Source organism: Neofelis nebulosa, chromosome 7, assembly GCF_028018385.1.
Source record: "Neofelis nebulosa isolate mNeoNeb1 chromosome 7, mNeoNeb1.pri, whole genome shotgun sequence".
Lineage (NCBI taxonomy): Eukaryota > Metazoa > Chordata > Mammalia > Carnivora > Felidae > Neofelis > Neofelis nebulosa.
The window spans coordinates 96,090,349-96,107,445 of record NC_080788.1 but is presented as its reverse complement, the minus strand read 5'-3'; the positions used below and the strand labels follow the sequence as shown (position 1 = coordinate 96,107,445).

The following is a 17,097-nucleotide window of genomic DNA, read 5'->3' as shown; positions in this document are numbered from 1 at the left end:
TGATACCTCTAAAGGAAGCATATGATGTTTCCCAGAAGGGTAGAATTATTCCTATATTTCTGGTTATTCCTATTCTGGCATTCTAAGTTAGCCATTGTTTTTTGATAGACATTTTAATTGCCCAAATACAATGGATTTCATATATATTTGTGTAAGAAATAAAAGTCTTCAGCGGAATAGGTAATGTTTCTGAAACAACACACTGAACAGTATTTGCCTCTTACTGGTTGATACTTTTCACTAAACCCTAACATAAATATATTCCAGCACAGTAAATTTCATGTAAAATGAATGTCTCATAAATATCTTCAGTAAACTAAAAAATTAGCTTTACTTGAAAAAATTACAATGATTTTATTGTTGAAATATGTTCTCGAAAATTCACTTAAAATTAATTCCACAGAAATAGGGGCAAATTGTGACAAACTACTTATACTTATCTCAAAATGTCTTAAAAGGAAATTATGTGAAATTAAAATGTTAAAAATATTAAAAGTCCAAAAGAGAAGAATATAGTGGATTGTCAGAGTGTGGCATTCTAAGTCTGTTGTTGCATTCCATTTCCATCAGGGAGAAAACAAACCCTAAATGTTAGCAATTTGGCAACATTTTGTACACCAGAGTCAAAACTTCTGATTTTCTATCAGAGGTCCTTTGTTTTCCTTTTCCTATTACTTGCGTTTACTATGCCTGCTAAGTCGAAAATGCCTCTTATCCCTTTCTTAGAGCATCTTTGGGTAAGAGATAACAACATAGGAAACAAGACTGAAAAGCTGGATCCTACCCTCAGCAAGCAGGATCACTCTTCTATGAAATGCAGATGTTAAAAACCCAGCTAATGACTGATCATGACAAGTCATTGAGTAGATTGTTCTTATGTTGACCGTTCATGTTCCAATTTAATGCTTTCTTTATTTTGCTAATGTTGTTTAAATACCTCATCTGTGAGAGTCATAGGAAAACAATTCAGAATTCTTTTAAGTGAGAATATGTGCCACTTACTCCCAAGGTCTCTATTATTTTTGTCATCTGAATTGTCACACTTCTTCAACCAGCAGAAATTGTTTCCTTATGATTTTCTGTGTTTGGATATGCTTTACCAGTTTATACTAACCTTGAAAAATTTTCTTTTTCCCATTTCAAGTTCCACCCAATCTGACTGTTCCACAGGAAAAATCACCTCTGGTCACCAGAGAAGGGGACACAATAGAACTGCAGTGTCAAGTAACTGGAAAACCTAAACCCATCATCCTCTGGTCTAGAGCGGATAAAGAAGTTGCAATGCCTGATGGGTCAATGCAAATGGAGAGTTATGATGGAACACTGAGGATTGTGAATGTATCTAGAGAAATGTCAGGAATGTACAGGTGTCAGACCAGCCAGTACAATGGATTTAACGTGAAACCAAGAGAAGCCTTGGTGCAGCTCATCGTGCAATGTAAGTAATGTTTTTGTCTGTTTCTACTGGGGACAAAAGGAAAGAAAAGATGTGATGATTCAGCTAGTAAAATGAGGTGAATTTTGGTGTTGGATTAGGGTAAAATATTTCTATATCGTCACTACCCGATTTAAATTATAGTTTTCCCTTAAATCTGCTTATTGCTTGAGTTAGAAGTAATAGAAAAGAACAGTATGGTGTGTGTGTGTGTGTGTGTGTGTGTGTGTGTGTGTGTGTGTGTGTGTTTTGATTATGATGGTATTATGTGGTTGGTTAATGCCAAAGCGTCAACAAATCTAATGGTGAAAAACTGGCTATGTGCAATGAAGCAGAGTGGAGACGGCAAGTAATTGCTAATTCAGATTACAATACTCTTGTCTTCACAATTCTTGTTTCTACTTCAGGCTATTGCTTGCCGTTTGCCCAAATTATCCACCTACTCCAGTGCACCCCTCTGCTTAAATTGTGGAAACCTCATCATTAAACTGCTATGTTTGCATATCTGAAGCTGTAAGAGTAGATTACACAATTTTCTAGTCATATTGAGATAATTCACATATTAGGTACTGAATTTTTGCTTGATTTTGGTAACAGATAATTGTTTCACTGTGAGAGTTAAATATAATAGATTTTTAACTATTTTTATTGAAATCACTGTTACACTTCTAACAAAAAACTGGAGACATTGTGTGCTTTGAATTTGCTTTTAATATTAAAAGTACCTAAATTCATAAAGGTAAGAAAAAATTTAATGATGTCCTGATGTTGGGATATTAGAGGATGCCCTGGTAAATTGGATGGCAGGTGGTACAGATAGGGCCAAAAGAGAAGAAGCAAACTAAACACAATCTTTTCAAACTCTGGTAACGCTGCTGTAAATTTTAATTGATGTGGATTTTGTTAAATACATGTTGGCAAAGTCTTTAAGAATATGAATGAATTAGATGAAAGTACACACTTCAATAAGAAATGATGTTGTTTTCTTTCTATGGTTCTGTAACTCAGAAAATGGAAAACAGAATTTAGTCCAAAAATGTCTCTTTTTATATTAGATTTAAAGATGCCAGCAAATTGGATTAACTGACTTTAAATTTGAAAGAATAGTTGAGATATGGAAAGATTATGTTTGGGACTAATAAAAAGTTCATTTATGTCTGAGGTGTGTGAGTGAGGTTGGGAGGAACAAGGTTCTGGGTGCTGTTTATTGATTCCCTCTCTCCATTCTGTAGAAACTCAGATTCTAGTGTGCTGTTTGCCCTAAAATATGCAAACTGATATTTGCATAGGATAAAATATTTAGTCAAATACCTTCGCTGATTTCCAGTTGATTATTACTTTGTCTGGGTTTTTTTTCCCCCAATAATAAAGCATTTAGATAACAAGTTCTATTCAACAGTTTAGTATTGCTTTTTCCTTACTGGTCTTTGTACTCATGACAAGCTCATGGGTAGGAGGTTCATGTGAAAAGAGGTTCCAGAAAGAAAAAGAGAAAAGAATAAAAAAAAAAAAAGAGGAAAAAAAAGATACTTTCAAGTGACCATAGAGGAAACTGCAGTTTGGAATACTTCATTTTGTTGGTAATCCCAGAATTCTGTGCTTCCTCTAGAGTTAGGCACAAAGCCTGTGTTTGTAAAGGCTAGTTTCAGGGAAACTAGTGTCATGCTGCTCACACCTCTCTGGGGAATCTGTGATACAAATATAAGCCATAGAACCCATTGATTATAAGGAATTTTGAAATAAAGTTTTAAGAACCAAGATCTCCAATCTCCATAGAATGTACTAACCTTCAGAATTCTATTGGAGAGCTTTTTTTTTTTCTTTGCTTCTTAAAAAGTCCCATAGGAAACATTAAGTTCAGCACAAGGTTTAAAAATTCAATCTCGTAATAGTGAATGAAAATAAATACTGGCACGGTTCTCTCTAGTGTCACAGGATGTAATTGACTAAAAGACACAGATAGACATAGGCAGAGTCTAGTTCATTTAATGTAAATAAAAAGATCTACATCCCAAGGTGACTTCCCAGAGCAGGGGATAGCATCTAACAGCACTTCCTCTTGGAGGCAAGCTTCCCTGGCCTACTGGGGAAGTCTTTCCAGTTCCAGGTGAGGATGCCATCATGTCTTTCAAGAAGCTCCCTTTCATGTATTCCCACTTCTTGTGAAGAATCTAATTCTGTGTCGGAGCATTTGCCAAGTACAAGTAACTGGTAACAACTCCAGATTATTCCTGAGTGAATCAAATGTTGATCTTCCAGGCACATAATACCTGCTAGCAAGTCCAACCTTCATGCCTACCTAAGGCTTATTCCTGCAAAACTAATGATGTGTGTGTGTATGTATGTGTGTGTATATATATATATATATATATATATATATATATATATATATATATATAAAGCTCATACTCCTTGCTTCCTACATGACTGGTTTTTATTATTTAGGTTTCAGGAGTATCTGAGAACTTGTTGCATAGAGTTTGAGACCTGAAAGTGTTCAAGTATACGAAGAAGATGCCAAATTATTCTAACACTAATAAAACACCTCTTTCAGGACTTGAACTCTACACTTTAGTTTATGATTTCTTTTCTTAGAATATTTATTACATTGGAAACTTCTGGGGCAAATCTGTTTTTCACACACATGCACACATAATATATACATTTATATATAATTTTATGTCTGAAGTGTAGAAGAATGAAAAAGAGATTGTCATAGTAAATTGGAAACCAACAAAAATCTAGTATCTCTAAGGCACATTTTTCCCCTTGTTTACTTTTACTGTGTCCAATTAAACAGTCACCAGTCAAAAGGACTAAAGGAGCACAGAAGTAATTGTTGAGATTGTACATGCCTAAATATAAATAGTATATATATTTCCATATTATATAGATAATAGACTACTTTGTGGGTTTAATGTTCTAAATTGGCAAATGAGATTTAATTTTAGCTAATGTTGAATTAAAATTATGAAGCAATCATCTTATTAAAACCTTTTGAATTATTTGCTATCTCAAGTTAATTTGCATACTCTTAAAGAACGATTTAACAAGTGACAGAAGCCTCAAGGTATTTTATACCATTCTATAGCCTGTTACGAGAAGCTACATCACCAAAATGAAATAGTTTAAATTACTAAATTCTTGTGTACATTGCTTGATCCTGGAAAACAAACAAACAAAACTATTTTATCATAATATTTTTAACTTTTACATTTGCCAATTATCATACATGATATGGGCCAGAATAAGTAGCTGCAAATATAATTATAAAAGTTTGAAAAATAATGATTTAAAGTTAATCCAAACTTTTAAAAATTTGCTAGGTGAAACTACAAAGTGCAATATGAAGTTTTAATAATCTTCAAATTTTTAGCCATTACTTAATTTCATCTCCGGGTATTTGGAACTGTATAATTCTTTTGTTAAGTTTCCAGCTCATTTTTATTTGAAACCGATTTATTCTCCTACAATAGAATCTTTGAAAAGAGTTATATGTGTTAACTGATCCATATCATTTAAAAATCATAGTGTGTATAGAGCTTATTGAACAAAACTAGAACAATTTCCTAACAAAGTTATAGTAATAAAATGATAAAAATTAAATGATTTAATTGACCCATTAGAGTAGTGATTGTTTGAATCTTGATTAAATAAAAGTCCCATTGGATGAATAAATTCAAATATATATTTGAAAGAAGGAACTAAGATATGCCTATTGTCCCCCTAAAGGAAATTGTTGTTTTTCTTATATATGTATTATATAAGTATACTTATATGATGTATACTTATGTACTTATGTACTCTGAACATTATGTACTCTGAATTTAATTTCATAAACTGTAACATTTTATTTTAATAAAAGCTATCCTTTAAGTGGTTTCATCTCAGAGCACTGGTAATATCGTTCAGTTAAGTGAGTATATTTTGAAATACAATTTTCTTGAAAATCAGTTGGAGACGATATATACTGCATTGAATGTTACTTTTATTATCAAAGCTTCATTATATATATGCACATTTGTTGCACCTACCATACAAATAGGAGAAAATCAAATTTAATTTCATATACAGGGAATCTACTCAGACTTGGAAATTCCAAAGACAGTCTGGCAAAGTGAGGTCCCTTATCATTTGGAATGAAGGTGGAGGCAGGTAGTAGTCTGGGACTTCAAAGGGAAAGAATGCAATTCACAGGAAAATCAAAAAGAGTAAATGTTTGGTAAGCAAATATTTGTTGCGTTATTGGGAAACAGTGGGACACAGAAGATTTTGATCAAACAGGCCTTGCTAGGTTCCTCCCAGTCTATCATACCCTAGTTTATAGCATAATGTAATTATCTATGGTGATAGCTCTCTTTCTGGAACAGGTTCTTTTTCTAAATTCTTTGTAGGCAGTTGAGGGGGGGGAAGTAAAGAGGTTTTCCTGAATCTGCTGGGCCTAGATTGCTTTTTTTTTTTTTAATTTTTTTTCAACGTTTTTTATTTATTTTTGGACAGAGAGAGACACAGCATGAACAGGGGAGGGGCAGAGAGAGAGGGAGACACAGAATCGGAAACAGGCTCCAGGCTCCGAGCCATCAGCCCAGAGCCTGACGCGGGGCTCGAACTCACGGACCGCGAGATCGTGACCTGGCTGAAGTCGGACGCTTAACCGACTGCGCCACCCAGGCGCCCCCTTAGATTGCTTTTTAACTCAAAATAATCTTCCTGCCAAAGTGGCCCATCTTGGGGTGGCCTACCCTTGGTCCCTACAAGAAGATCATGGAACTTATACAGGAAAAGAAACTTAAATACAGATTAGAATGTAATGCTCACTATTGTTAAGACAAGTTATTGAGTAATTTTGTGTAATGTTGAGATGTATAGAATTACTATTGCGTGAATATAACTACTTTTTGGATTTTTTTAAACAGCAAAATTGCCCTGAAAACGATAGTGGGGCTAGAGATTAATCTAAAGTTAATACAAGAGACAAAGTAACTATTGATAAAAGAGGATGCAAGCAATTTGCCTTCACACAGGAAGATGTTAAAGCTATCCAAAGGAATTTATAATTAAATGGACAAGAATTTTAACTTATTAGCAGAATAATAAAAGGGCTTCCAGCTCAGTAGCCTACTTACCCAGATGCTTTTCCTATTTTCCATATTAATTCAGTCTATCCCTTCTCAACCTTCTAGACAAGATTATTTGGTGTTGACTCATTAGCTAGGCTCCTTTATTCCCTTCTCCTGTTTCCACCAATTTGTCAACTGCTTTTCATTATTCAAGTCCTGGCTAAATCCCCTCCCTTTAGAAAGCCTCTTGGTACTGGAGAAGGGTACTGATTGTGACCCATTTCTAGAGTCTCAATACTTAGGAAAAGTTCATCACTTTTTAAAAGTCTGCCTGGTAAGAAATTATTAACTTCATTATTAACTTCATTAACCCACTAGAATGTAGGTTGGGAAAAGCTTTTAAGTTTACTAACAATATGATATTTTAAGCATTCATTTTTCATATTTTATGTTTAAGGATTATTGCATAGAATTTAGCACTTATTATACAGAGTTCTTTTATTTGAATTAAATGGCTATGTTGTTGTTTGCAGCAGTTATTATAAACATTAATCAACTGACCCCTAAGGTAATGTTAATATTATAAAAACAATATTTATGCTATTTTCTCTGATCCTATCTTTCCTGTCCCCCAGATAGTTAAGATCTTCTCTTTGGAAAGAAGAAGCAATACTCTTATAAGTTGGTGTACAATTTAAACTGTATAAAATAAACCTCTCGAATTTCTACTTCAAGTCAATATGTCATATAAATATATCTTACCTCATTTCCCAGTGGATTTAATGAGGAATTATAATGGAGCTGCCTTGAAAACAGATGTGTTTAAACATTTTATTTTTGTATTACTCCTGAACATTTGAAAATTGGACTTGCCAAGTGGATATGTTTTTCTGCAGAAAGTATTTAGGATGAATTTACTTGAGCTGAACTGCTCCTGCCCTCCCAGGTAATCAATCTCTTTGCTCCCTGTTTTCTCCCTCTTCCAGAGAGGATAGCATGGTAGATAACCATCTAAGGGAGTTATCAGAGAAAACAGAAAATCTCTCTCTTTTTTAAATATTTTTTTAATGTTTTTTTTTTTTTTGAAAGAGAGAGAGAGAGAGCACAAGCAGGGGAGGAGCAGAGAGAGGGTGACAGAGGATATGAAGCAGGCTCTGTGCTGAGAGCAGAGAGCCTGATGCGGGGCTCAAACCCATAGGCCATGAGATCATGACCTGAGCTGAAGTAGGATGCCCAACTCACTGAGCCACCCAGGGGCCCTAGAACTCTCTTTCTAAAGAGCTTCTCAATGTAGAATACAGATGTGATGTCTTTATTGAACAGTCAAGTACAGATTATCTGGAAAGAGGATAGGTTTATTCAGAATAAAGATCATGTAAAGAAACTATATCCATAATTTATTTCATTGTTGCTATTTTAATGTAGATACAAGCATGGTTTAATATTTAGAAAGCCTTAAACATTAAAAGTTTTGTTTTCAGTGTCCATATAAAGAGGTGGAATGGGGGGGGCAGCCAGTTTTAGAAGGATGATTAAAAGTAGTCCAGTTTAACCAGTCAAGTCTTGTGTTTATTGATATTGTCAAGTTAAGTACTTAGGCCCACCCCTGTAGTGCATAAAAAAAGTTAAGTATAAATAACAGCATTTCCATAATACTGAAAAGATATTTTCCCTGAAATAGATCTGTGATTAAATTAAATGTGCTTTGAATGAGGAAAGTTTATACTGTCTCCTTTCCTGGTGTCTTTTCCTCACCTCCTCCCTTCCTCATTTTATGGAAGTATATTCTCTAAGAGAGGTGAAATAAACACATATATCAATAAATGTGTGACTATAAAATTTTTGTAACTTTTTTCATTGTAGTTAAAAAGGGATTTGCCTCTCATCGAAAAATAAATGTATTCTTCCCAAATATAGAATTTAGACATCTTCTAAAAATACCATGTTCTTCTCCCATGAAAATAAAAATATAATAATCCTAATCCATTAAAATAAATCATACATAGAATATTATAATAGTATACCCCATGGACATGCCTGTGACTTTATCAATTTATTTTAAATAATATACCACCAATAAAATGCTTTGTGTATGGGAAAATATAAAGTAGGCAGAAGACATGGCTCTGTGGTTAAGAAAAAAATCCATAATTATTTCAGAAGTTAGGTAACAATGTAAGAAATTGAATATCAAAAAAGCAGTTAGTCATATACATAAAAGCAATCAGGAAGTGAGAAATCATAGGCCAGTGTTGTGAGAGAAAGGCATCACTTATACTATCCCTCTAAGCAGAAGACACACATTTAATCAGTGTTTAATCCACCTGCAAGCAAATAGAATTCATAAAGAATTTTAGCTTATGTTTTGTTAGTAATTTTGTCTTTATTTATTATCAATTGTTTGATTATCTTAGTTTGATATTTAATACCAGCCCCATATTTTTTTGTCTTTGCATGTATTATATTGTTTTGGGTTATATTATATTCTGTTTTGTTAATAACTTTTAAACTAGTAGTAAACTCCTTTACTGTGTAAGCTACAGGAGGGTCTTCTTAGGTGCAATTATTTCCAAACCCTTGGGACTACCATAGACACATATGGCATCAAATTCAGTTTATAGATATAAGGTTGGAAGCACAGCTTGCTGGCATGCCCTCTCACTCCCCACTCCTGGGGACACTTGAGAATTCTGGAAGCACATTTGCCTGTCAGGACTGAAAGAGGAGTTATGCTACTGGCATCTAGGGCTCAGCGGGCAGGAATGCTGTTAGATGTCCCAAATGCATAGGCCAAACTCCAGAGAAAGAATTATTCTGTGCAAAATGTAATAATTTGTTTTATGTGGGGGTTGTCCTATTAATTTAAGGGAATTTAGAGGCATTCTTGGCCTCTAATCTTGAGATGTCAGTAGCAAGCCTCTCCTCACGTCATGACAAAAAAAAAAAAAAAAAGAAAGAAAGAAAAAATGTCTTCAAACATTGCCATATATCCCCTGATGGTCAAACTTACCCAGGTTAAGGCCCACGACCTATATAATGGCTCATATGTACAAGAGAAGAGCTACATAATTTGGGGATGGGAACTCTGGCAGAATCTTCTACCCCACAGGAACCAATGTTTCTTATACCAAACCTATAGGTACAACTGCAAAAATCCCTGAAGTTACAGTCACTACACCAGTAGCTCAAAGCTATGGCATCCTATTAACTATTATTCCTCTATTTCTATTCCTGTCAATCTAGAAGCAATTTAATACAAAAATGTTACCTAAAATCAAAGTTGACATTCTTCCCTTGTCAAGTTACCAGGGCAGCAGAGCAGAACTTTAAAAGAAGGTCAGATTCTCATGCAGCAGGGAAAAGGCTTTTGTCATCGCTTCAAATGTATCTACTCTTCATCTGCCATGCTAAACTTTCTTAGTAATTCTTTTGCGTTAGTATTCTTTGTTTGATCATAATAATTACAGTTGTGGATATCAAGCAAGTATGTTTCCAACATACTTCACTTATTTTTTTATTTTATTTTATTTTATTTTTTTTTGGACTCCTCTTCTGTAAACTGTTGTGCCTGTATTCTTTCTTTGTAAGACTTTTGGCTTTGCATCTGGGTTTGGGAGGGAGTAGCTGTATTTCATGCTGTTCCATCGGATCATTTGATCTCTTATGAATTCCTTTCTTCTGGCAAATGAGTATTTCCTTGAAGCCTTAAAGATTCTAGTAGGAAAAAAGCAAAAATTCTTCAAAAGGAAACTTTGAGACTTAAGCTGACCATGCATTGTGAAACTGAAAGAAATTCTCCCTTGATTTCACACATATTAGATTTATTTTAAACGTGGAAATTACTTTTTTCTTCTTAATTCCAAACTATTTTCAAAGAAAAAGAAGTGAAATACTTTTTGGAAAATTAGTGAATGTGTGGATTTTGTTCTTTAATATTGTTTCTCAGTGAATGAAATAAAATGTTTTCCTTCAGATTGTTATGTAGCTTGGGTAACCTTTTTTTTTCTTTTTTCAATTAAAGAGGGGTTTAACTTTAAAAAAATAATCAATGCTGGATAATACTAAAAATTAAGCAGAAATTAAAAAATCTTTAAGAAAAGTGACATATATTTTCTTAGTATGTTAACTATTTGCATTGAACTGTATGAAATGGCAGAATTAATCTGATGTTCCTTCAGTTATTCTCAGTTTCACTCTGTCTGTCAGCATCAACATTTTTTCCAGTGATTCTACTATTTGAAGATATATGTTCTTAAGCACAAGCTAACTGCTTTGTGTACAACATAGAATGATAAATATAATATTTTATTGCTGAGTTAAAAGACACAAGTAATCTGAGTATGTGAAGTTTTCACTGTAATTACTGACTTAAAACCTGAAGCTACAAATGTATGCAAATATTTAGAGAGATATAAATGTGTATGAGATGTCTATCTGCCCATCTATCTACCTTTCCATCCATCCAGCCATCAATCCATCTGCCTCTCTCAATGTTATTAGCTTCATGCATTTTGCATCTTTACTGAGTGAACACTCATTCTTATTAATGCCTTTTTTCTTCTTTGCCTTTTATAATTCCATATGTGCTAGTTCTGTTTTAACTTTCCACTTACGTCTTTATTTCTGTTTATTCTTCCTTTCTCCAAATCAGGTTTTGTTTCTATTTTTCTTTTACTCTACACTCCCTTGCTTGGCAATTTAAGGACTTAAACTATGACTATGCAGATCTTCCCTGCATTTGTATCTGGCACAGTCAGGCAGCTTCTGTGAATTTCAACTTAGTTTCCTGATTTATTCTAAAATCTAATATGACTATAATTAAACTTACAATGATTCCTTAATTATTTTTTCTCCTCTTGCGTTCCCTGCTCCACCTAAAAAGATCTCAATCCTCTCTGTTATGAAAGTCATCATTCTATCTTCCTTCTTTCCCAATATGCAACTGAAAATCAGGATATTGGATTCTGAAATTTGAGATATGGTTTAAATTCCAGCTTTGCTACTTTCACTGTAATTTCTCTCAGTGTTCATTCTCCATATCTGTCATCTCTGAGGACCAAATTAAACGATGCCAGAACAGTGTTTATCCAATGTTTGGCACATAGATAGTACTTCCTAATCATTAGCTCTTAGTTCTCAAAACCTTCTCAGTATCTATTCAGTCCTCTCCAGTCCTACTGTCATTTTCAAAGCTAGGCCCTTTATCTCCTGCAAGAAATTCCTATTTTTCCCCACCTCTGATCTTCTCTTTCCCCCTCAGAACATCAGTGTCAGATGAACATTCCTTTATGAGCAGGAACACTTTCGGTTGCAAATAACAGAAAATTCTTATCTAAATCCTTTTTTTTTTTTTTTTTTTTTTTTTTTTTTTTTTTTTTTTTTTGCCTCTCCTCCAAGGATTAACTCCAGTGGGATCTGATTCCCTTGACTTAGGTAGCCATTCTGTATAGCAAAGGCATGGCTGCAAGCGTTCGTTATTCCCTCTTTAGAAATTCTGTATTGCTGCTCACTACCCATGATTCAAAGTTCAGACTGCTAGACTTGGCAAACAGGATCCTCCACCGTTCTGTGAGATCATATGCCATATTCCAGTCAAAGTGAACATTTCATTATCCGGTGCACTTTTGAATTTGGTGCTTTTTATAATTTCATTTTTTTCCTAATGAATATGCTTAAAGTCACCTCTCCTGAACCTACTCTTTACCATTTTTAAAGCAACAGTTGAATGCCATTTGTCGCATAAAATTTCTCTCTGAAACCTCCAGCTGTATCTAATCTTTTTATTCTCTAAATTGACACTTTTTTTTCTGGACTTACCAATTTCAACAGTCTATTCCTAAATTATATATATGAGATATATATAATAGATATAGATCTTCTTTTCTCTCTTTTTTTCTCTCTCATAAGAACATAAGTTCTTTTTTTTCATGAATCATGATTGTGTCTTCCAAAAGGACCTAGATCAGAAAATGCATAAACTAATAAATTATTTAAAATAAGTACTTCTGGCTTTGGTCATGTTTTTCAGCTGCTGTTTTGTTAATGAAGATATAACATTACATGTACAGTTTTTACTATAACTATGAATATGAGTACATTTCTAGGGGAGAAATAGGTTATAAATTGTAGGATGGGTTCCAATTCTGGCACTGATTCTAATCCTAGATTTTTTAAATTATTTTTTATTGTTTATTAATTTTTGAGAGAGAGACAGAGTGCAAGTGGGAGACAACAGAAAGAGAGGAGACACAGAATCTGAAGCAGTCTACAGGCTCTGAGCTGTCAGCACAGAGCCCAATGTGGGGCTGGAACCCACGAACCATGAGATCATGACCTGGGCCAAAGTCAGACGCTTTACCAACTGAGCCACCCAGGCACCCCTAATTCTAACTGTTTTTAATGTGTGACTAACTCTGTCTCTACAACCAATTTCCTTATGCAAATTAAGAATTTAGTAGGATGATCTCTAAGTCATGGTCAAGTTTGAAATTGTTGCCAGTAAGTGTCTGATGTATAATTTATGCATATATCACAGTGAACCCATATTTTAGTAGCCATTTCAGGAATCTCCTACAAACTGTATGTTTGAATCAAAAAGATGCATGATGAGGGGCATCTGGGTGGCTCAGTCAGTTAAGCGTTTCCACTCAGGTCATGATCTCATGGCTTCCTGGGTTTGAGCCCCACATCAGGCTCTGTGCTGACAGTGCAGAGCCTGCTTGGGATTCTCTATCTCCCTCTCTCTCTCTGCTGCTCCCCCTCTTCTGCTGTCTCTTGTCTCTCTCAAAATAAATACATAAACTTTTTTCTAAAAAAAGATGCATGATGACAACATTTCATTGGAAGAAGTTCCCAGTGTTAAAATGTCTGTTCTGTGTTAAAGATGGGTAAAAAAATTAAAAAAGATAACCTGAAGACAAGTAGAACATTAATTATATCTGCTTTACATCTATTGCATCTAGAGAAAATACATTTGAAGTAATGGAAAAAGCATTCTTGGTATAGATAATGACAAGAATTTAGTGTCTGTGAATTAAAATTTCAGAAGTTTATTAAACATATCATCCTTGTGAATTTTACTTGAGTCTTTTCCTTTGTTTGGTTTATGATTAACTTCACTGTAGAATAGGACTGATCACTAGGTACAGTACTGAATCCATAAACTATTACAAATACCATGCATACAAATATGTGTTATTTTGCAGTTACTTTTAAAGACTGTGGATCTGCTATCTTATTAAGGATACTACTGTCTGGTTTCTTCTTTAGAAAAAAGAAGCAACTTTTTTAAAGCAACTTAAATTATTAAAGTTAAAGCAACTTAAATTATTTTATTTTTGTGTGTATGTATGTCTGTTTCTATGTAGATATCCTTTGCAGCTTATCTATAAAGAAAATGTACAAAGCAATGGAAAGATATGGTAGCTTGGAAATTAGTACTTTTCTCTCAAACACCATTTTATCTCACATGCCTAATTTAAAAATTAGATTGCCTGTTTGCTTTAGCAAGAAGCTTTTTCCAAAAAGTTTCTGAGTCTCTTTTTCTTCAGAGCAATCTGTTAAAAATTTCTGCTTCCAATGTTTAAACATATTGTGTCAGCTCATTTGAGTAAGAAAACCTAATTTGTTCAGCATACACATTAGTATTTATCTGGAGTTGAGTAAGATTTTACATGAAATGGCCATTTTGACCTTGGATAATAATAACAGTAGTATTTGATAAACCATGTGACAGTCCAGAGTATGTTTTGGTTCCCTTCAGAGGTCTTGGGAAAGCATGATTATTTTCTGAGGCAGCTTTTGAACGTTCTTACTTTCAGAAACTCTCTTTCTTTACCTCCCACTGTCTTTGTCTTCTCTCTCCCTCTCTATAAACAAATATACACATACATATGTACATACACACATACATACATGCACACACATACATACACATACATATACACATGCACACATACATGCATACACACATACAAAATATGCACATACATATATACACACATACACATGTACCTACACACATACATACACCCATACATACACACATATATACACACATACACATATACACATGCAAACATACACACATACATACATACTTTTAGGGAGTTTTAATTTGAATATATCGCTCCTTCTTTGAAGATGGAACATACTTTTCACTTGTCTGTTTTCAGATTCAGACTGGTTTTCTCTAGAAATGTACATGAGAAATTCTGGATTTTTTCCCTTCTTCCTTGTCCTGAAGATGAACTCCATGCCATCCCATGCTGTGTAGTACACTTGGTCCCAAATTGCAGCTTAAGTGTAATTATTGTTTTTTTTTTTTTTTTTTTTTTTTTACATTGATGACAAAATAAACCAGTGTTTCCTAAGACTCATATCTGACCTGGGGCACCTGGGTGGCTTAGGCAGTTGGGTGTCCAATTCTTGATTTCGGTTCAGGTCATGATCTCACAGTTTGTGGGATCGAGACCCACATCAGGCTCTGTGCTGACAGTGTGGAGCCTGCTTGGGATTCGCTCTCCCTCTCTCTCTCTCTCTGCCCCTCCTCCCACCCCTCTCTCAAAATAAATAATCTTAAAAAAAAAAAAAAGACTCATATCTGACCTTATTACCCCCAACTCTGGGCTCCAGTCATCTAATGTTTTCATATTTTCATTAATTCATTTGTAGAACTACTTAACACTGTTGTGTTTATATGTATGATTGTTAGAGAGGTTTCCACAAACAAAAAACTAAATTTGGTAATCTGCATATGTATATTCTTTTGTTGACACTTGATCTCAAGCTAATGCCTTGAAATTTCATGTTTCAGCTTGAATGGGGTCCTGAAGAGCTGGGCTCAATAATGTCCATAAAATTCCAATAAAGTTTCTATATTCATCTATATATACTTAAATTAATAGGAATGCAAATGCGTACTATTTCCCTTTTATTAATAGTAATGCTACATAAGTTTAGTTTAGATATCATACTGGTTTTCTATTGGGTTTCATTTCTTTTACCACGCAAATAATAATTTTACTTAATTTTTCCATAAAAATGTTGATTGTTCCAAATGCCTTTCCACATTGTTAAAATAACATTAACAACATAACAACAACAAACAGTGGACTGACTTAAAAAGTAAAGCCAAATTACAAGAGAACATCTACTTGTCGTGTAACTTCTATGCCTCACCATGGTTGTTTTGTATACTTCCTTATTTTTTTCTAATTTTGTCAAAATAATGACTATTTTTCCTACATTGTAGACTCAGAACGTTGGCATTATTTTTATTCTTCACATAATTATGTTTAATTTATCACTAAATGCTTCATTCTTTTCCAAGATAATGGAACTGTTTCCCTGTCTTTCTCTCTCCTTTCCATCTCTCTCTCTTAACATGTGAATCTGGCTGTTCCACCTGAAAATAGTGTTTATAATCTGTCTTTTATTTCTCTGCATTTCCAGTCTTTGCTTTATTCCCTTGCTTCACAGTAGTTTCTGCATTAGCATCTTGGTTATGAAGCCATAGCTCCAAAAGATCTCGTAGTTTGACCTAGCTCCTCACACTGCTATGGTCTCCTGTGTTGCCACCTTGTGATGCTGGTTGATTAACCTTTGTCCTTTCTTCCCACTTTTTACTAATGGGAAGTCAATTGTCCAACAGAACCTTTCTTTTCTCTCTCTCTTTGTTTTCCCCACAAGTGCACTATATTCAAGTGTGAGTATATTTTAGTTTCTGCAGTATTACTAAGCCTATAAAATTGCTGAAAGTAAATGTGCATGTGTTTTTAGAAAACTGTTTTGAACAAAAAGACACAGACAAAGATAAAGTGCAGTACTCAATGTTGGTATAGCATTATAATTGATGAGATAATGGTCTATTCCTGAAATTTGACTACACTGCATAAGACCTTCTGGGCTTTTGCATTGCAAGTACTGTTTTTCTTTTTTCTTTTTTTAATTTTTTTTTTTTAGTTTCAACCTTTTACTTAAAGTCTAGTTAACATATTGTGTAGCAAATATTTTTTTCTTAAACAATCGCTTTTTGTTCTTGCTGCTCAGTAGTGTGCCACATTTATTTACTTATTTTCACTTTAATCTGTATTCAAATGGGAAAGCTTTAATTAATTTTGTCAATAACTACTTACTGTTTTCTACCCATTTTTGTGCTAGCATAAAGGAAATTCAAATAGGAAAGAAAGAGAATCTGTATGCTAGATATGATGTAGAGCCAGACAAAAACTTTTAACGCTAGTGACAGAACACATACTATGTGAGCACAGAAGAGAGGATGCTGGTAGCTAATTATGCTTTGTCCTGACAGTGTATATGTTTGGTACATGGTTTTACATTTGATTTCACCAGTACTGACAGATGTGGATATGACTGTGTAAAAAGATTCTCCCTAATCCTCTTACTTCCTTTTAATTCTCTCAACTTAAACATTTTTGCAAAATGGCTTGAGCCCCTGCAACTTTGGGGACTTTCTAGCCTGTCTCCCTAATATTTCTGGGGGACCTTGATCCTCCTGTGAATCCCTCACTCTGAATTTTTCCTGTGTGCTCAATATGCACTCCACCAGCATCCCTCCCTTAGTGAGTTTTAATTTTCCTC

General features: G+C 34.1%; 1 protein-coding gene across 2 annotated transcripts in view; it reads left to right on the top strand.

The window, feature by feature from the left end:
- MDGA2 (MAM domain containing glycosylphosphatidylinositol anchor 2) overlaps positions 1-17,097 on the top strand; it is an 875,114-nt gene that overhangs the window by 667,988 nt on the left and 190,029 nt on the right. For both annotated transcript variants that reach the window (XR_009264432.1, XM_058738955.1), the window contains exon 8: positions 1,145-1,438. Coding sequence is in view for 1 of the 2 variants with exons in the window: in XM_058738955.1 (XP_058594938.1) it covers positions 1,145-1,438 (294 nt within the window). In the remaining variant the exon portion in view is untranslated. The remainder of the gene's footprint in view (positions 1-1,144; positions 1,439-17,097) is intronic.